Below are 21,668 nucleotides of genomic sequence, written 5' to 3'. Positions count from 1 at the left end.
AAATGGATACATTTGCCAATTATTAGAGCTGAAATAATAATGGATGGAATAATCCTGTGAAACGAAGAAGGAAAACAGCTTATGAAAAAAATGCAATATTTGAGCACCCAAACAGGCTCAAGCTCACAGCAAAGCTCTAAGCCAGTAATAAATAATACACTGGCATCACATCTCAGCCTGTCACTATGATCCTGAATGCTTTCTCCTTATTCCCAAAGCTTTCACTTTGGCATTACAGTTGCCTGTATTTGCTGGATGCATGGTCATGAATGCTAGCCACTACAAATGGGCCTCTAATGAACATTTTTCCATTTTTTGTCTAATTTTTCCAGAAACTTATAAGAAAAGACTCAGGAGGGCACTAAGCCATCAGTCTGAATAAACTACCCTTTTTGTAACAGTTCATCTTCTCAGAGACCATCTCATACAGCTTCTGACTTTTCTTATGAAACATGAAATATCAGAAGATTTAAATAAAATTGATTCTACCATGTCCTTAACCAATAGTTTATCATGTATTCAAAAGCTCAACAGAACATGAGTTTTATTGATGTAGCATATATCAAATACTCCACTTTGGTATCTCCTGGGGGGTAATGTCAACTTCAGAATCAGAAGAGCTTTGCAATGTCACATTCTTGCATTGTTGAATGTGAAGGGTAGTCTTCTCCATCAGCTTGCAAACTGTATAGCTCACACCTAGCAAAACCCCATGGATTTATACGCTCTGGGATTACATTTTTACATATCAGCAGGTTTTTGTTTCTTTTCTTCAAGAAATCCAATTTTAACAGATGCAAGCAAATCTTCACTTTAAATAATATTTCAAAAGAAGAAAAAGAGGTGACAGCTTTGCCATATACATTAATACTACTTAATCCTTTCCCTTCTATTTTCTTTATACAAATTAAGCTTGCTCTAATTAAATATCTTCCATAATACTTCTTATCTTTTGAAATCAATCTCAAAATGACCTGCCTCGGTGGTGTGTGGGTGAGATGCTGGAATGGTGCCACTTACTAGCAGCTATTGCTGATATAGCTAGGACTGTTTTAATGGTGCAGTTCCATAAATCCAAAGCTCACTCCATCAGACTGAGGCAGTCAGCTTTAATGAGCACAAATAATGCTGAAAGCATTCATAGGAAGTCAGATCTCCAGTTACCAAAGGAACAGGAAGACAACAGCAGACCACCTGAATACAGCCAACCAAGAACCATTTATCAGCAACACCTATATCCTTTGTTTCTGCTGGTCAATTTTTTAGTCATATGGCATTGATCTACTTGAGTATGGACATGCATTTAATCAGAAATTCTATCTCTCCATCTTTCACAATGTTTCACCTTTGGTTTCCTAGTTGTACTGGTACATAATAAGAAAATTATAGCGACCTTTTCACCTGAAAGTTGAGCAGACAGATTAAAAACAGTCTGCCCCGCACTGCTTGAACTTCCTATGATGGGGGAAATGAGAAATCTGAGGTCTAACATTATATGGCAACATTTTGTAAAAACAAAATTCAGCATCTAAATTAACAGATTCAAGGTGGCATGCAGTAGCTAACTCCATTCACCTTTTCCACTTCCAGTTTGGAGCCAGGAAGAATAATCACTTTGACAGTATTGTTGTTTATACTATACCTTTTGTCCTGGAGGCCCTTGAGGTCCCTGCAAAGAGAAAGAAAATATAATTACTCTTGCCAATTTGAACTTGAATGTCCAATTAGAACTATCCTATTGTGTAGGTGTTCAGATAATAGACTGAAACCAGTAGTAGTTTTCTAAACCAATGAAAAGTAAAATGTTCTGCTGAAAATGCACCATGGATCTTTTCTCTTTTGGGACAGATTTAACTTCTAAGTTGGAGATTCAAACTTTCTCCCTTCCCAATGTTTTCTCTTCTGTCCCATCTATTTCTCCAAATATTGACAAATCTGTCAGCATTAAAAAACTGTAGTTTTTCTTCTTCTAACAATAAGCTGTGGTCCACAGTAATTTTTCTGCTTGGCAGTAATTTTTATGCAAAAACTTGGTTTACACAGCCAAGTTTATGTTCTGTTTTTGGAGAGAGAAGCTAGTCTCTCCATACTTTCTAGGTCATTAAAGGTATTGAAATTCGTTACTTTAGTTTAACCAACACGTGATTCGTGCCATCAACTGCAAGTAACAGAAGATATTTCAGAAATCTTTAAGAATGCTCTTTGGAAGTAATGAAGCACCATTTTGCACTTACAATCCAAGAATGCAGTAAGAAATACCTAAATCCAGGAAAGGTTAACTGCTTAGTATCTTATAGGGAGTCAATGTTTCACTGATATTAGTTGGACTCATTTCTTGCCTGGCATCTCTGAAGCACCCAGTTGGTTTGTGGCCAAAACAAAGAGGGGGGACAGTGGGTAAACAGAGCAGCCAAACGCATTTGACATCATGTAAATCTGTTTTGGATCACACTGAGTGTGGCCATCTACCATTTTCCACATGTTCCTATTGGAAGTGCTTGTGCAGTGTCTGGGTGCAGGTGCAAACTTGAGAAAGATCAATTCTGAATGTGTGAAGGTGAAAAACAAAAAGCCAGAATGAGATTATCCAACTTGTTTTGGTGTTTGAAAGGATAAAAGAAGAACTGATGTCAGAACAGGAATTATTCAGAATTTCATCTTGAACAATAAGACTGCTGCTTCAAAACGTTGGGCCAATTTTGTATTTAAGGCAGTGTGAATATAGGTTAAATCTTCCTGTTTTGAAGATGCAGATTGTGTTGGAATGTTGCCCTGATGTAACATTAAACTGGTAACACAGAAAAGCTCCACTGCTTGCAACTCCGGGCACAGGATCCACTGAAGTGGATGAAAGTCTTGGAGTTTTAAACATGCATTTGCATGTATAGACTGGGTATCTAAACTTCCAAAAGCACAGATCAATGTTGCTTCTTGAAACTTTTGCCCGATTGTCTTGGAAGAATGAGGGTCTTGTAAGCATCTTTCTTACACAAAGGGACAGATTTTGCAAATAGAAAGCCATCTGCGAGATACAGAGTGACAGAATTACTTTCTTTTCTTGAAAAGGATGTGAAAAAAACCCAGGCACTCAAATATGATGATAATTAGAGTAGAGAGTACAGTAATCACCTGCTTTTTCCAACTGGAGAAAAATACCACCAGCCCACTTCATTTCAGTAAACTGCTGTTTAAATCTCCTTTTTCAGTAAGTGCCTGAATTCTAACTCTAAGATTAACTTGAGGGTGAGGGCATCTGTAATAGTGCATATGGTAAATGCACAACCTATTTCCTGAACACTGCTTGTAAGCAGTCTCCAAGAACATTGAAGAAGGGAAAAAAAAAAAAAAAGAAAAAAATCAATAGGACATTGCTAGGTGAGAGCGGCCTCACCTTTTAAACAGAATTTTTACCTTTCTTCCAGAAAATGAAGGAAGTTTCTTCTAGTGCCTCACACTATGGAAAGTGATGAGCCAGGAATCTTCCCCTTTTCCAAGAAAGATACAGGTTTGGCTAACATCTTAAAAACTCCAAGAAATTCATGTTCAAACTAGCCTTTTCCTACATCACCATTACCAAAAGAAGCTCCAAATATCCAAACCCTGGGCATCATTTATCTTTTGACTTTTAACATATTACACAGTTCTACAACGTTAGCCTCCATCAATAAGCCAGAACAACTGAAGACTTCTTTATATTTCATGCCTGCTACTTTTATGTCCATGGAATAAATGCTGTCTCTTCAGTTTCTAACTACATAGTAAGCTAAACAAAATCTTCTGAATATATTCAGCTAAATCAAAATACCATTTGGAAGCCTTTGAAACAAAGCAACTACCTGAAGGTAAAATTGCCACTCAGTTATGAGGAGTATCCACCAAAGTAAACTGTGGAATGCATTGCTCTTCTGAGTACTTCTGTGCCTGGAGTCTGCAGCTGTCAACTTGTGGGATGGATTTGATTCAAGATATTGCAGACGTCTCCAGAAAAATCTCTTTCCCTAGAATCTTCCCTTCACTGCGTCCACTATTCCAGCTACTCCACAGGACTTAGTTAAGTTGCACAGAAGAAAAATCTTGCTTTCATTGCACTTTTGGATTATTCAGAGAAGAGCATTAGGCACTCATCATTAGTTATTTTAAACAATGAGTAGTTTTCTATTTCTGGTACTTAAACCTTCACTCAGACTGGAAGTTATTCTCATGTCTCATGCCCACTGATCTATGACACTGCCTGATGACCAGCACAGTTCTCAACCATACAGCTACCTTCAGCAAGCTAATTGCAATTAAAAGCTTAAAATGATGCATTTTACAATTTACACTCAAGTGTTTCACATTTTATAAACACTCCAAACATAAAACACAGATATAATTGAAAACTTCTAGGCAAACTACATAGAAAATGGGAAATTCAATATGTCCAGATGGGTTTTTTTTTTTCTCCCTTAGCATTCGACTGATCTGAGGAGAACATTGTGTACATGAAAGCTCATGTCATTGATTTGTTTGAAGTCATTAATTAGAACCCTTGAAAATCAACCTTTTTTCATGCATTCACTGAGAAACTTCAATTGAGTTGGCAGAAAATTTTTGCCCAGAAGAGGAAGATAACTAAAAATAATAAAAGCCATTTTAAATCTCAATTATTTCAGATATCCTGAACACTTATAAAAATAATTTTCTACCTTGTGTAACTGTATAAACTACTTATTACAGCCATGACAATGGTATGGATTTACTGAAATGCATTCTCATCAAGTAATTCCTTAGTTGGCAGATGGAAAAATGAAACTGTGTTCCACCAAGAAATTCAATTACTATTCATGTGTCTCTGGAGATAGAGCATTGTCTGCTATTTACTTAAGCACTTGGAAAAATTGGTCATCCAAGGATAAAACAGAAAGTTTGTAAGTGGTCTATGAAACTGAAGGATTTCCACCAGGAATGCTGTTCTTCAGCCACTTATCTCTGAAATCAAGGGATCTACTGAGCTGCATTCATACCAAATATTAGCATTACAGAAATGATCATATGAAGTTATAGCTGGATACATTCAGTTGCCTTCACTAACAACTACTGGAAATTAAAAAAAAAAAAAAAAGAAAAAAGAAAAAAGAAAAAAGGTGCAACTGAAAAGGTTGACACAAATGTAGTCAAAACAAGTTCACTGAGTCCAGAATTCTTTCTAGACATTCCTTCCCTGTTACAGTTATGTTGTCCTTATAGAGTTACTTTGCTGCACGTGCTTTAGAAAACTGCAAAATAAGAAAAAAACACTGCCCTGTAAATTTAAAAGCTGCAGTTCAAAGACACAGTAATTCAGGATGTGATACCTCACAAACAGACTCCCCCGGTGTTTTAATTTTCAACTTCAAGTGACTCAATTGTTTTAGCATTTAAAGAAATGCATGAAATAGAAAGCTCGGAGTATTCTCCATTTGCAGGTCTGTGGTAGGTGTAATGATTTGTCCTGTGAGATGTTAGATTATCAAGGCCAGCAAGCATGGACAGTAATTGAAAATGCCTAACAAAAATATGATGAGAAAGTTCTGGTATGCTGAAAAAATAATAAACCAAAATGCATCACAATAATGCAATACATTCATATTGAAATTTATTCCAAAGCTGAGTAAAAAGAAAATATATATATATATATATATTCTTTTTAGGTATTTTTTTTAATCTTTCATTGTACCTTTCTGAAGTAAAAACTCCTTGAAATAGTAGGCCTTCAGAATATAATGCATCTATATGTTTTTATGGACAAAGCTGCTACTGAAACTATACCTGAGAATGCATATTTCCTCTTCGGTGTTATAGGACTCATGAAACACTTCCTTACAAAGCTAATGATGAAGAATTTAGGAAGGGAACTTAAAATAACAAATGTACACGAAGAGGAAAATCACAGGTTTCATACACAGTATTCATCTGCATTTCTGAGGAGCCTCTGCTTTGTCCATTGACCTCATTTGTCATGAGGAACAGGCATACAATGTAATTCAGAAAATGTGTTCTTGCATGGTTGAGGAGTGTTTCATAAAGACTGTGATGTCTGGAGTACTAGTATCGAAGTGTATAATGCTTTAGCACTGATGAATCACCTAAATTAAAAATAAAGACTGTCAAAGAAAACAGATAAACTATGATGGAAATTCACATAAATTCTCATTAAGCAGCAGACACATATGCTACCTTAATTGATGAGAAATGCAGCAAATACTAATAATTAGAGCACCAGCAGTGCTTCTCGTCATCAACTAAAGACAACTCTTCCTAATAATAGCTCTTATAAGTTAAGACCAATGAATTGACATTGGAGGAAAAAATACAAAAGAAAAGTACAGGCTGTTGGAAGCACAGGCTGAGATTCTCAATTTCATTGCTAGTTTTTGGTAAACTTTTACAGCTAAAAAGCTTGAGAACCACACCTTCTAAAATTACTGTGAACATACTACCAGAATGAAATAAACAAGGTTGCTGCAGAACTCTTGACCACCGAAAACAAGTTCACAGTTAGTAATTTCCCAGAGGACCTATGAAGATTCACACCAGCTGAAGATCCTTGGTTATTGGCCTGAAAGGCTGAACTCAAGCCAGCAGCATTTTCCAGTCAGTTCTGGATGATCCTTGCTTTTCTTTTCTTTTTTTTTTTTTTTTTTTTTAACCTCAGATGAAAAATGCATATTAATTCATTTTAAGGATGTGAGGTTTTGTAAATTTATCTGTAAAGTTACTCTCTTTCTCCGTCTTTCAAGTATATGACAACGTCCTTTGGAATACAGTTCACCTTATTCTGAATAACTAGTAAGACCACTAAGCCTGTTTTTCTTTGAATGGATGCCCAGCAAGACCATGAAAGCACGAAAGTGCTTGTTTAGAAAACAGCACATCATAAGTAGAGGGATTTTGTGTTTGAGTTAATCATTAAAGGACAGATTTCTTTTGCAAAGAGACATCTCTACCTGAATTCTTTGCTTGCTCTAGACATTCTGTTCAAGTAAAACATCTGTAAAATTACTTACACATCTTTAAAGCCAGTTTTTGAAGAAAAAGAAATAATTTCATTCAGAGACAAAAAGCAGTTGACTTGTACATCGAACACAGTCCAATTGGCGTATTTGCCGAGGAACTGAAATGATGGCAAATTTTGATCCTCCAAATTTTTATCACTATGCACTGGCTTAATAACAGTTCTAAATTAAAAGCATCAAAAACACCTTGAAAACAAATAAACTAACAAAATAAACAAACAAAAAACAACAAAAACCATCAAACATTTCTCATATGGAAATTATAAATCAAAATACTCATGCACATCCTGTCTTATTACAATTTATGATTCTGAAAACACCCATCTATCAGTGTAAGCATTTGAAGTTTTCCATCTCTGACTACACTTTTAAGAACCACGTCAGCACTCTGAAAACAGAAATCCTAGCTTCTACATAGAGAAAAATCATGAATTCTTTTATGTTCCATTCTGAATATAAGATGATAAAGAAAAAAAAAGCCTCAAGTGGCATCTTAGAATCCTTACCACAGTGAAAACATGGCAAATGGTATGAGAAGGGAGATGATTTATAAGAGGTAAGGCACAACTTTACTAAAGAGGATGAAAGGCTAAGGAAACCACCAGTCTTCCCTCTGGCATTGAAGACTTCTTACTTCCATATAACATTTCAAAACTTAATACCCTTGGCATCACCATGCCGCTTGGCCCCCATCTGACTCCTTTCTGCACAGAGGAGTGCTACCTTCTACTCTAACAGAAAATAGACTTGAAGGGCTTTCTAGTGTCCTGGAAACTAGAAAAAAATAACATCTAAGCACTCCTACACTCTCTTCTCACGTTAAAGATGCATACATTCTGTTCTTCTTAACTTAAAACTAACTTTGCTCCCTATTCAGCCCAAAAAGAAAGCTCATTCTTCCTAGCATTAAAACAAAGTAACAGAAGACCTTGCAAACAGCATCCTACATCTCAACCACAAGAACAACAGAAATGCTCTTGTAGCAGAAATACTGTCATGGCCTGAAACAGTGACTGAGCATCTGGTGGGAAGGCAAGGCCAACCCAGGGGAGCTCATAGATTCATAGATACATTAGTTTGGAAAGGACCTACAAGATCATCTAGTCCAACCATCTTCCTATCACCATCCCTACCCACTAAGCTACTAAATCAAATCTCTCAGGTGCATGCAATGAACCAGAGTGTCTGGAAGGGGCAAGACCCTTTCCAGACCTCATTTAAGGGCTGGCAGTGGAGCTGAGGGTATCTCTCTGAAGATCCCTGCATACCTGAGGCCTTCTGAAGGTATGCAGCTCCTTTCCTTTATTTCTGTATCCACAGCTGTTGCATTTGAGTAAATCCTCACTTGCTACAGCCTAGAACATTGCCATTCTATTGTCACCCATTGTTCTTTTCACTGAGTTATACCTACTTTATTACTGAAATGGGGAAAGTCATTCTCCATCCTCAGAGCAAATTGCACAAATTATATTGGGCACTTAAAATAAATTGAGCTCTCTCATGCCAAAACTGGATTCAAACAAGAGAACTCATTGTCATTTTCTCTATCTAGTTTGAGCAAACCTCCCCTGCCTAAGAGGGAGAAAGGTCCTGAAGCATTACTACTGCTCTCTCTCTCTCACATCTAAAACACGCTTCTCTTTTTCTTTATTGACACAACTTCAATATGATTCAAGGAGAATGGGGCAGCAGAATCTCTGTGCAAATTACTGTGTCTTCATTAGTGCCTCTAGTTTTCCTATTTCACTGAGCAATAAGAACATGAATTTTCCTAGAACTCCATATGCGTTCGAATGATTTTAAAATTTTTGAGAATCAAGTCACACATTGCTTGAGTGGGTCACAAGCTACTCAAGATGCGTAATAGGTTTGTGTTACATTCTGAGACACAAGCTAGAAAACATGTTGCTATCTCATTATCTACCATCTTTCACTCTTCAAGGGTCTTATTCCACTTCTTGTAAAAAGAGAAAAAAGAAAACTAAGTAATTTCAAGCTGTGTCATTGTTGGTCCCAAGGTTAAAACTGAATTTAGCAGCTCTAGCAACGTTTTTTACATTCGCCTAGAAATACTAAGGCATGTCACTGAATACAAGCATAAATCACTTCTGAAAGAGAAAAGCTTCTATCCCACTATTATAATCTAGAGGTCAGGCTTGCAGTTCTTCTTTGCTTGAACGGTATCATGCTATTAAAAGCTGCTGAGACAGTGATCCTTTAGAATACAAATAACATTCAGCTTTCACTAACCTCAATAAGTACATTGGAAATTTAGGGATTTTTACAGGACAGCTGGTGCTCTACTTGCCCGTATCCTTCATCTATCCAGAAGAACCAGACTGCATGCTCCAGGGCTTAACTTCTTACTGGAAAAGCTCTTGTACACGTGGACAAGTTAGAAACTTCAATACTCCCTAACAGGTGGACTTCTGAGAGGTTAGGACTGGTAGTGCTTTATGGAACCCATCTGTCTACCAGATTCTACTTTCTAGGAAGAAAGAACAGAAGCTAACTTGGACTTGGGACGCAGTGTGAAACACAGGCTAATCCTGACATAAGAGTTCCTGCAGAATTAATGTAGCAAGTCCCTACAGGGCTGAAATTTCTACTGTAATTTTAAAAGATGAATGGATAACAGAAAAAGAATTGTAGGAAGGTTTGTGTTCCCCAGAAAACTACACCTATATAGCTGTGTTTTTTTCTTTGGCATCACAATTCTATATCATAACTGTTTGGAAATCAGCTACTTCTGCAGTAGTGCCTCAGATTTCAACATTGATATAAAAAGATATTCATGCAGAAATGTATGATGGAAGATATCAAAGGAAACCAGACAGCACCTGCATAGCTTTAGCTCTTTCCACAGATAAGACACTCTGGAAATCTGTACCAATGCTATGTGTATGTCAAAAGAACCAAGAAAAATGGAAAAAAAAAGTGTCTCTAATAACTCAAAGGCTCTTTTCTTTATCTGTACACAGCTTTACACTTAAGCCGTCACACTCGCTTTTAGACCAGGCATTTGGAGCTGGAAATTTATGTAGTTTTTTTTTTTTTGGTTTTTTTTTTTCCTTCCTCTAACTCATGGCTGCTGATAAGAATTTTAAAATACCCTTTTTCTCTATTTAAACACATCTGCACTTTGAGAAACAAACAGTTCTGTAGCAGTTCTTTATTTCTTACACACAGATGACTATTTTAGAGCAGCTGGGAATCTTCTGAACATGGATAGACTCTCTTGCTTTAAAAACCCCTGGGGATTCTGTGACCCTGATGATCTGGTCTTAAACCAGAAGGAACACTGCTGCAGAATCTGAGTAAGCGTGGTCCAGAGGGCAAATAGGAGATTACAATAAAAATAAACAAAACAAAGAAGAAAATGCCCTTCCCAGATATTATGCATGTTATTAACATTAATCCTCATAAACTAAAAAGGATAAAACAATAGACAACACAAATGTGCTATAATATTAGGTAGTACCTTTGGGTGATCAGATCTTAGTTCTGTTAAATATCTTGAAAAGAAAAGCTACATAGAGTTTAGTTTCCTGATTAAAGGAGATACTTCAGCATTTCAATCTTTTATTTTTCTTCTGAAAGACTTTGGATTTTGTCAATCTAAAACGTTTTGCAATTTTTCAAGGTAAAGTATCATCACATCTGTTTAAAACTTTATAAATTCAAATAGCTAGTAATCATATCCGCACTGATTGCTAAGCATATAATCTTCACCCTCAGAAACATTCAGAAATCAAAAGCACATGCCATTGGCTACAGTTATGTCACTTCTCATAAAAAATAAGAATGACCATGAGCATTTAGGGAAATCTTAAGGGAATAAATGTTTCACAGTTCTGGGAACATGTAAAAAGCAGAAACCACTGAATCTTTACTCTGTGTCTGAAGCTGATTTACAACCAGTGGAGCTTCAATTTGCTTCTAAATGAAAAGGGCTAATTAGTTTCTGATGCAACAGAAAACATCTACTCCTATATCTGAGTATTTGTAAGAAGCGCATTCATCTAGCTTTTACATTCACCCACACATGACAAAAAGAAAACCCTCAGGAGAGATAATATTCTGACAGTTTCCGTGTGCTGTGCAGCATCTTTGCTGTTACATCAGGCAAAGGGCCAGAAGAATTGTTGAGATTTTGGCCTCTGAAACAAGTAGATGGCTGCTCTACTGCTCCATAGTCTCAATGTGGAAACACCACAAATTCAGAGGTAGCAATAAGTGGGGGCCATGAGTCAGGCACACCTGAAATGTCTCATTTTTCTTGCTATGCCCTCAACTTCTGCAACCTGAAAGGAGAAGTTGACCTTTTGCTACAAGCAACTGTATATTTTTTAAATAAATCTGTTTTCTCTTATGTTTTCTTTGCAAATTAGACTTCAAATACTCAGTGACAACGGAGAGCTGGGAAATAAAGTTATCAAGCTTTCTGGAACTCCACAGTTTAAGAACCATGTTTAAGTCTGATACTGTTTCTTAGCAAACTGGAAGAGTACTTACTGCCAACCCTTGTTCACCTGGATTTCCTGGCTCACCCTAAAAAAAAAAAAATAATAATTTGAGTAGCATGTCTTGAACTATGTTCTTTACTAAATAACAATGTCAAAAAACTTTGATTCTCTAACAGGAACAGCAGCTGACTACACATTTAATACACACACACATATATTTCCTTTTTAAAGTAATAGATCAAATCAGACTTTTTAAGAGGCTTCTATTACTTCATAGTCTTTTAATGATGTAGTTCTCCAGGCTAAAGTTAAGCACTGGTGTTCTGACTCTCAGCCCCTTGATTCCAATCATAACATTCCACTTCAAGTCAGTGGTGCTAAAGACCACAGATAAAGGTTTTTTTCACATATGTGCTGAATCACTGTTTACATATTCCAAAATTAGTGTTCTGTGTCATCACCTCAGTCAGAAGGCATAAGTTGCTAATTATCATATTGCATATACCCATGAACAGTGAAATTTTGAAGCTATGCAATAATTACTCATCTGTTGAATACCTGGATTGGTTTTCAAAATGATAACCTTTAATTTTTCCAATTAATTCTCTTTGTGAGCACGGTTCTACATAATGTAAGGAGCTATCTTCCTTCTTCTTAAATGAACACGTACAACTGTCATTTGAGACAGTAAAATGAATGTCATACTACACAGGCTATCTGCTATTGGATGAGCACAGCTGCAGGATCATCTTTATCAGATTTATCATAAAAGAAAACCTGTCAAAAACCAATAGGAACTGTTTTGACGCTACTGTTCTTGGCAACTCAAAATTGAGTCAGAACTGCTTCTCCAGGTAGATGTGCTTTCAGAAGCACAAACATAGCATCTGCAAACACATCGAAAAAACAGGGAAAGAGAAACCACACAGGCACAGGTTTCAGATAGCAAATTATTCAAGCTTGTTGAACTTCTCAGCTTTCTTTGTATCCTTGCTTACTTTTGTATATACAACAAACTCACAGCATCACATAAGAATCAAGATATGCCTATAAATGTTGGGGAGCATTATTTCCATGTTGAAAGAATTTCAAAACTTTGTAACATTATCTACTGTTTTATTATCAGCAAAAAAGAAGAAAAAAATAACTGTTATTTTCCTGGTGCTTCTTTTTTGAGTTGTTAAAGTTTGTAAGTGCTGGTGTATTTATGGCAGGAAAGCTATGACAGGGGAAGCACCTACTGTATGCATTTTGGCAAGTGTGTTCAGGTTCCAAGAGGTTTTTTTTTACTGACTCCCAAAGAAAGGCTTAGCAGAATGCTGCAAATTCCTTTCTTATGCCCTTGATCTTCCTTGGTTCCTCTTAGACCTTCCAATAGGCCTAACAGCATTTCCCTAACATTTCTACCTTCTCAGCTCTAAAGACTTCCTGTCCCAGAAACAAACATTACTTCATCTCTAAAAACTTTGTCTGGAACAGGATGCATGCTTCTGGCATTTGAGGTAGTGATAGCACAGATGGAGTTCTGTGGGCACAGATGGAGATGTTAGCACACAAACTGTTCCTCAAAACTGCTACACAGAGGAGAAGAAGGAATGATGGCTGCTGGAGTTGCTCACCTGAGCCCTGTTGTCTTGAGTGTGTGAGCTTCTCAGGATGCACAGCAAGTGCATGGGCATGGGGGAAGGCTGGAGAAAAAACATTTTCTTGCAGCTCTGGTGATTATAAGTAGCTTTCATAAAAGGAAATGGAGCTTGCTTAAGGAAATGACTGCCTTATAACAGAGGGTGGCCACAGTAAGGGCTTTCTCCATCACTTGTGATGCTGCAGCATTCCTATTTGTGATGCAGTATAACTATTATTCTGTTGTTTCTCTCTTCCACACAAGCCTTTTAAAGATACAAAGCTGGGACAAGTTTTCCTGTTAATGCAGGGCACTGGGAAGGAGCAGGATGATAACAACAGTCAGCAATCTGGTTTGATTTTATCTGATTCTGAAGCTGTACCACAAATTGATTCTCCACAATGCTATAGGGCTTAAGATAACCACAGCTAAACAAAACAAAACCAAAAAACAAACCTATAAAAAGAAACTCTCTCTCACCATCTAAAGTAAAAAATCCCTACAGAACTATTATAAAATGAAATGACCTAATTGCATAAAATGCATTACTTCTATTATGAGAAACACTATTGTTCCCTTTACTAAGTAGCAAAAAAAAAACAAACCCCAAGCAGCCCGTAGACTGTGACTAGCTGTTTCTTCTAGCCTCGTGCATGTGAATTTTAAAAGATGTTTTCCCTTGCAGTTAGAAACTGTTGTGGTTTCAGTCTCATCCTCTCTACATCAAACCAAAAGCAACTCTGAACAGAGTCAATTTTATCACAGTAGAAGACTAACAGGAAATGAGTAGAGGCATACAACAAAAGCGACAGATTTTCAATGACAATGTATAACCTTGTGCTAGAAATTATCAGCACAATGTTGGATAACAACAGGCCCCAGTTAGAGTCAAAGAATCATCAGGTTTGGAAAATACCACCAAGATTGTCTCATCTAACTGAACAGCCCGCCTACCACCACCATCACCCACTAACCTATGTTCCTCAGTACCAGATCTTTGTGTTTCTTGAATATCTCCAGGGACAGTTATCATGATGCTACACTCATAATGCAGGTAATGTGTAGTCAATCCAATTTCAAGTAAGCCAATCTGAAATAAGGCTAGTACCGGAGCTAAGGTATTCTACTTCTAGGTTTTGCAGGAAAAATTTATGCTTTTCTGTCCTGGCTTATATAATGAGCTACGCTTTCTCTCTGACAAAGCTGTTTCTTTTTCCAGAGCTGTCTTCACCTTGATAGTTCCTCATGTGTCCTCTCAGCTGTGATCTTTACTTACGAAGGGTGTGGGGATGTGTTTATCAGATCTGTACATGTGACATTTCAGTTGTCAAGTGTGCAGTCTGTGACTGAGTTTCCACACGATAACGCAGTGGAATTCATGATGAACAGAGAGGTACTTCTTTCAAAAATAAAAACTTCAAAAAAGGAGTATTAAGAAGGTCACAACCTATACAGTCAAAAATATACTCATATTTTGCAAAAAACAAAACCCCAAAAAGCCCAAATACCTGCATATAGGCATCTTTTTATGAAGTGTTTAGTATCACATTACAAAATGTTATAGGCTGTGGGTCTGATCCTGCATCTAAAACATTAAGGGAATGTTCTGTATTCTGCTGGTGAGTCTAATGAAATATGGGGGATGAGCCAAAGAAAATTGTTCTTTTAGAGTTGTGTAGAAATGGCAGAATCTCACCACAAATTTTATGATACTTTGGGTAGCATTTAGAAGTTATTGTTTTGATTTCATAATTTGAGGCTAAACCATTAGAAAGTGAGAAGTCAAGCTAGTCTATGCAATGACATCTCAAATTCAGCTCTAGCTTGAAGTTTGAGTGGGAACATTTGCTACTTGTAGTGGGGGCAGGCCCTACTCAGACAGCTATTAAAACATCAGTGAACTCAGAAACCTTAGAATGTGTGGGGAAAACTGTCAGGGGTGAGAGACAAGAAACCTAGGTGTTACTCTTGGCCCTGCTATGAACTTGCTGTGTGTGGCAGGGGGACTTCAGGTGCACAGTGAAATTTGCCTGTGGGTCACCTTCCACGTGTATTACTTGCCAATCTTACCTCACAAACCATCTTTGGCTGTTACATACTTGACAAGAATTTGGACACCAACAGACTAACTCACCGGAATGCCAGGCATCCCTCGAGGTCCATCTTTGCCAGTATCTCCTGGGGGACCTCTAGGTCCTGGTGGCCCTGGAGGCCCAGGGGGTCCAGCTTGTCCTTGATCCCCCTAAAGGAACAAAAAAATCATCATCAGAAGTTTTCCAAAAGGAACGCAAGACAAGTTTAAAGAAGCTACCATAAGCTAAACACTGACATCCTTGATCCTTACGGCAAAAAACTGTACTTTGCCTTCAAGACCAGTGAGTTGTACCTGTCCAGTGCAATCAGCCACAGAGCAGAAGGCTCAAATTGCAAATGGCTTGTTCTATCACAGGACATGAACTAGAATTTGGGGTAGCTTTGCAAGGTTTTACTAGTGCTGTTTTCCAGAGAGAGTAACAGTTTTCAGCTCTTCCCTTCGTGATTGGCATAATCATGTCAAAACTGAGGATTAAAAAAAGTCACGTGCCAGAACTAGGCAGTTTGCCTGGCAACATTTCAAGCCTATCAATGTTATGTGGACAGACTTCAAATGTGAGCATGGAACGTAACTGCTTTTCTACAAAGTAGTAAGAGAATTTTTCATCTGTTTTGGTGAGCCGTTTTATACTGACAAGTAGCCAAACCCCTTAATGATTTAGATCTACTAATTCGTAAAAGAAAATTCCCAAGAAAGCTGCCAAAACATACAGCCAGCCTTCCTCTTTTAAAAAACACCAGAAATGGCGTTCAACTTATTTTTTTTCCACTATAGCACTGCAAACCACTAAAACTGCTAACTGCATCTTAAATCTGGACCATTTAGCACAGCTACCCATAGTATTTAAGCGTCAATTTCATTAACAATTGCTCAGTTCTAGAACTTTCCAATAAACAACTTGCTGTAAGAAAGCATCCAACAAAAAGATACAGCAGAGAGTAAACCGAATGTAAAGAAGAACCAGATTCCAGTGAGATGAAGCACTACCTTAATGAGGCGGCGTTTAATGAGCTGCTGATCAGCAGAGAGAAACCCATGATTGATTTTAGGAAACACCATCTGATCAGGCAGGTGAGGTCAAAGGTTGAAGATCAGAGATGAGAGAATTGAAGAATAGACATCAGAAGGCCCGAGAAAGAAATAAAGATATATTCATTAGATTCGTAATAGCTAAAGTTATATGAACTGGTGCTTCTGCCAGACAGAAACTGTGCTTTTTCTCTTGAAATGTACAGGACATGCCACTTTGTGAATTCATCTTATATAGTGAATTAATTGTCTAAGTCCTTTCTCCTCATATTTTTTAGGAGAATTCTTCACTTTTAGTTTTTTCCATTACCTGGGCTCTGAAAAAAATCAGTATTTTTGCATGCTGTTCTCTCAGCAAAGTTTCTAGACAACAAAGCACCAGTCCAACTTTCAGTCAGATTTTCTAACCAGCATATTGTGCCATGAACAATGGTGTCATTTTAATAATGATTGGAGTTCCAGCTTGACTAGATTGCTCAATTCTTCCCGCTTAATTTGCAAATGCATTTTGTAAAATCAGAACATACATCAGATTAAACTTTAGATATCTAGCATATGGAACTGACTCTTGATTCAAGCAGTACAGAGTTCACTGACATTTTCCTCACTCCTGTAAGCCTCGGGGAAGTAGAACTACAGAAACTTCTCATCTGAAAAATGAAATCCTGACCAAGAAGAGCACATGGAACATGGGTGCTGCTGGGGATGACAGCGTACACAGTTATCCCATGCTTTGCATCAGAAATACTTATACCAACGCAAAAGCAGGGAGGGTTGACTTAGGTCCACTGTAAGGATTCTTGACTATCCCATGGTAAAAGCAATTTTTTCATGTGCACTTTTATGCTGATACAGAGAGACCTGACTGAACAGGCACATGTCAGCCACAGCCACAAACCTTGACGGTGAGGATCTGATTACTGTGCAGAGCAGCGACTGTGGGGAAGCCTGGCAGACCCTAGGGACACAGCATAACATGGTACCAAAACAACACAACACAAACATCACAAAGACAATTAACTGACAGACAGAACAAACACTACGTTTAGTATATCCCACATTGCCTACTGACAGAGAACAGTTACTCGGTCATATGGGAAACAGAATTAAGTTTGTACTATAGGTGTGCGTAGGTTGTTACTTCATGACAACAATATAAACAGATTTTTAGAAGGAGCAGTTGCACAGAGGTGACTCCTTAAAATTACAGTAAATTGTTAGGATTGTTTGACAGTTGTTAGGCTATCAGCCAGCTGATGTCTGCAATGTTTTTCCATTAAAACATGCTACAGCCCTTCTGCAGAAAGCTACAATTGCACAGTTGCTGCAGAACTTGACAGTGGTGACAGTGAATTCTGAGGCACTTTGTGTAATTACCATCCTGCTCCTCACATTCTGTTTTACATACGACATTCAGCACATAAACTGGTGATACACACACAATTATAAACACTGAACAACCATCTACTAAAAGATCTGGGGGAGTCCACAATGGCCAAGGTCAACATTTTCAACATGTACATAGTGGCATTTTTATAACCAGGGTAGAATTTTGCCCACTGAGCACTGTATTCTGGACGTGGTCTCTCATAGTCTACTCTACCCACATGTGCAGAACTTGATACAAAAAGAATGATGTGGCAATTATAGCCTGCTGTGAGTGCTTTGCTCTCACTTCAGCACCCTTCTTGGCGCTGGGTGCAAATTAGACTTCCTCATTAAGCTAAAACTTGTAGTGCTGAGGAGAGTCCTAAAGAAAGAAATCCCCAAATCTTCTTCATATGGTACTCTATCTGAAGCAGAGGTGCTAAAAAATTGTACACGGAGAGCCAGGAAATGGCTAAGACATCAAGTTGAGGCATACAGGATGAACAAGTGCCACTTCTGTGGCACAGCCCCACTGCGTGGCCTCAGAGTGCCTGGCTGCAGAGTTGCACCCACAAAAGGGAAAGCTGCACCTAGCTCTGGCTGCCAGACAAGGTGGCTTTGCGAAGTCCTGCATCGAGGCTCTAAATGGGGAGCCCCTGTCGCTGTGTGGCAGCATGCTTTGCAGTTCAGCCAGCCTTGTGGAAAGCACCGCAGCATGACAGCTGCAGCCATCTTTCATCACTACAAGTATGGTGCATCTTCACCTGCAGTCGTCTCAGTGATACTCTGGATCACAAAGACCACACTGGTCTTCCTCCCCAGCCCCCCAAGAAAGGCAGAGTTACATTCTGATGCACACAACATGTCCTTTGCTAGTGCCTCTGAGTCATTCAGCAACTTTATTCTTGATACACCCTGATGAAACAAGAGGAAGCTGAGACTCTGTGAGTGGATCCCATCAAGTCAGGCAGTTTTACCAGCCTTCCCACTTAGTTCTGATGAACTTGGCTATGGCTAACTGCATTGCTTGATGCCCTGATATCTCCTCCTCTTTAGAAACAAATAAAAAGAAAACAAAACCAAAAAAGGATAAAACACCATTCATTTAAAGAAACTCATTCCTGAGACATTGCTAAGGCTGAAATGATACACCATTTAGAAAACAGATGTATCAAATTTGCATTTATCTTATTATGGAATATAAGTTAAAGAAGTTATTAAATGGTACTGTGCCAGAATCTTTACATCTGTGACTCATTAGTCCTGCTGTGCACATGGTTCATTCCTCTTCTAACTGAAGCTACAATAGCCATGTAATGGAAATGAGTACAAATAAGAAACCTACAGAAGATCTGAAATATGACCAGAAAACAATAAATGTTATTTATTTATTTTATTATAAAAGGGATAACCAGAAAATCTTTTAACCACTTCATTTTTACTTATTACTGCATGATAGTTTTTATAGTTGGACATTTTATTTTTTTTAAAGGAGGGGAAATTCAAAAGTCATATTAGGTTTGATTCATTTCATGATGAATATGAAAGAAACTTGAGAATTTATTTAGGAGATACTCTGCAGTCAGTCTTTTGCTTTTTCTCTTTTAGATAATAAACAAAAGAGTTTTGCGTAGCTCCACAAGCAAACATTTTCAGTGCTTTCCAACATCGCACAGACAAGCTCAAGAGTACAGCAGTACTGCAGGTTTGTCTACATAAATAACCTATGTGAAAGAGAAACCATCTCTTTCAGCAACATCTTCCAGCATGTTCTAAAGTTGAAAAAAAATCTTATCCATTTCCCAAAGCTGATGATCTCAGAGATAATGGTTAAAAAATGCAATGTCAGCTTGGACCTAGATCATCTTCCCATATGTAACAACAATTTCTGGAGAGAATAGAAATACAAGAACGTTAAATGGAACCCAGCTAAGAAATTATGAGTGCATGGTTTTCGCATGTGTGACAGGTTTTAGATGGCATTGCATCTTCTTGCATTCATGAATGATAATGTTAGCAAACAATAAGCTTCAAGAAAGGCATACAATGATCTATCCTTTCTACAAAATGAGTTCTCTTCCTTTCCCGTCATCCTGCTATAAATATCCTCTCAAATATCCCCTAGATCTGTTTTATTTTTTTTTTCTATCTAAAGTTGTTCTCAATGACAGATTCCACATTATTCAATTTTCTCTTTATTTGGTTTGATTCTTGAACTGCAAATACGAACAGTTCTTGTCCTACACCCTGGGAGGCCCTCACAGAGCACAAAAGACTACAACGATCAGCAGAGACCCCTATCCCACTGAATTCTGCTAACAGCAGCTCAAGCTCACTCTGAAACACTAGCTGGTTACAATTTCCACATTAACACATTCGTTGCATGTCCTGCTGTAATTTTTGCCCAAATGTCAAGCAAAACATGATGCTTGGCAGAATCTAACAGGCCCGTGACCATAGAACGCGGTACACCGCTTACCCACCTGGAAATGCAGATAAAGTCTACTCATTCCCATGCAATGGTTGCTGAAAACACTGATGAACAACAGACCCTCACATAATTGCCTGACTTTCTACTTTGGTGAAATAATTCTCCTGTTACATCCATCACAACCTTCAAAGATGTAATTCCTGCTAACAGTCCTAGCTCTTTTACATTCTGTTCAACTTTGTACATTGGTCTACTGCACGGTCTATTCTATAAGGTTGTCATAACCTTACTGTATGGCAAGTATAACAGCAAACTCATTTTATTGTTTTTTCACTAACACTGTGTACACTCCATTTTCAATTTCACATTTGCTCAGCACAGTAAATGTCACAGTCCTCCTTAGGATTTTCCTTCTGACCTGCCAATAAACCCAAGCTGCACAAGCTTACATGTTCCTGTGAAGACATGGTAAATGAGACAGGAATTACCACCTGCTGTTCACTTGCACTTCCTAAGGTTACAGCCAGCTGCTGCTATTTCACATCAAATCACACAGGCTTCAGGCCAGAGTGGTCTTGACACCCTTTATGGCTGCTTTCCCTCCCCACAACACCACCTCCAGTTCTAATTAATCCCTCAGACCGAGTGGCAGTCCTGCAGCTAATTATTGTACCTGCCCTGGGGAACACAATGTTTGGTATCACCCTGTACAGTGCCACGGACTCTCAGCAGGAGCTTTTTTATATAATCCCTTTTATCATAACTGCTGCTTTCTCCATCAACAAATCTGCTAACTAAAGCAGTGTACCACAAGACAAGCATCCAGGATTTTTTTCACTTAGGCAATAATTCAGAAAGGAGTTACAATCTGAATACAACATGTAATGATTCAGACATTATATTAAAATAATAAAGGTATAATATTCTATGAACTAGCACAAGCTCTGACTAAAACCAGAAAATTATAAGAGAAGTGTTATTTTCTATAATGACCTCCATATTTTCACTGTGAACTCTGCCTGACACTACACTCAAAACGAACAAAACTGGAAAAAAGCTAGCACTTGACTATTTTAGTTCTATTATTAGATGGATTTTCAGTGAGGTAAACATCTTCCCCACACAACACAGGAATTCTGATGACCATAATCATAAAAAAAAGTTATCCTTCCTGAAGCCAAGTCTACTCTCACTGAAACTGGTGGTAAACCTACCATGGTAGGCTAGTCATTCTCAAAACCAAATTGGTCCTCACAGTAAAAATATTCAGTTCTGGCTTATTGTGTTTCTCTTGAAATTTTGTACCCACTGCAGTTACAAGAAGCAGGTGAGTGGTTCAAATCACATCTATGATATTTGTTAGGCCTGGGTGAAGCATTTTTCAAGAGCTGGCTTTGATCAAACTGCTCTAACTGAAGTGTTCAGTACCGCAATACTTTTATGGGACAGCTGTCATTCTAGATGAAATGCCTACATAATGTTTTCTCAGTCACGGGACAGAGCTTGAGAAAGAGGAACAGGATGTACAGAGACTTCCTTCCTCACCATTCCTCTGGCATTACTATAAAGGAACAAGATGCAAACTGATGAGTGGTGAGTAAAGACATGCACTGCCTAGCTC

At 37.9% G+C, this 21,668-nt stretch overlaps 1 protein-coding gene across 1 annotated transcript in view; it reads right to left on the bottom strand.

The window, feature by feature from the left end:
- COL25A1 (collagen type XXV alpha 1 chain) overlaps nt 1-21,668 on the bottom strand; it is a 284,645-nt gene that overhangs the window by 68,227 nt on the left and 194,750 nt on the right. Inside the window, exons 8-11 of the mRNA XM_065736495.1 lie at nt 16,207-16,278; nt 15,259-15,366; nt 11,550-11,585; nt 1,643-1,669 (exon numbers count right to left, since the gene is read on the bottom strand). Coding sequence (XP_065592567.1) covers nt 1,643-1,669; nt 11,550-11,585; nt 15,259-15,366; nt 16,207-16,278 — 243 coding nt within the window. The remainder of the gene's footprint in view (nt 1-1,642; nt 1,670-11,549; nt 11,586-15,258; nt 15,367-16,206; nt 16,279-21,668) is intronic.

This window comes from Cyrtonyx montezumae, unplaced genomic scaffold, assembly GCF_038088225.1.
Source record: "Cyrtonyx montezumae isolate F1298 unplaced genomic scaffold, pur_monq_1.0 scaffold_2, whole genome shotgun sequence".
Classification (NCBI taxonomy): domain Eukaryota; kingdom Metazoa; phylum Chordata; class Aves; order Galliformes; family Odontophoridae; genus Cyrtonyx; species Cyrtonyx montezumae.
Note: the sequence above shows the minus strand (reverse complement) of the source record. Positions and strands in the feature narration are given on the sequence as shown.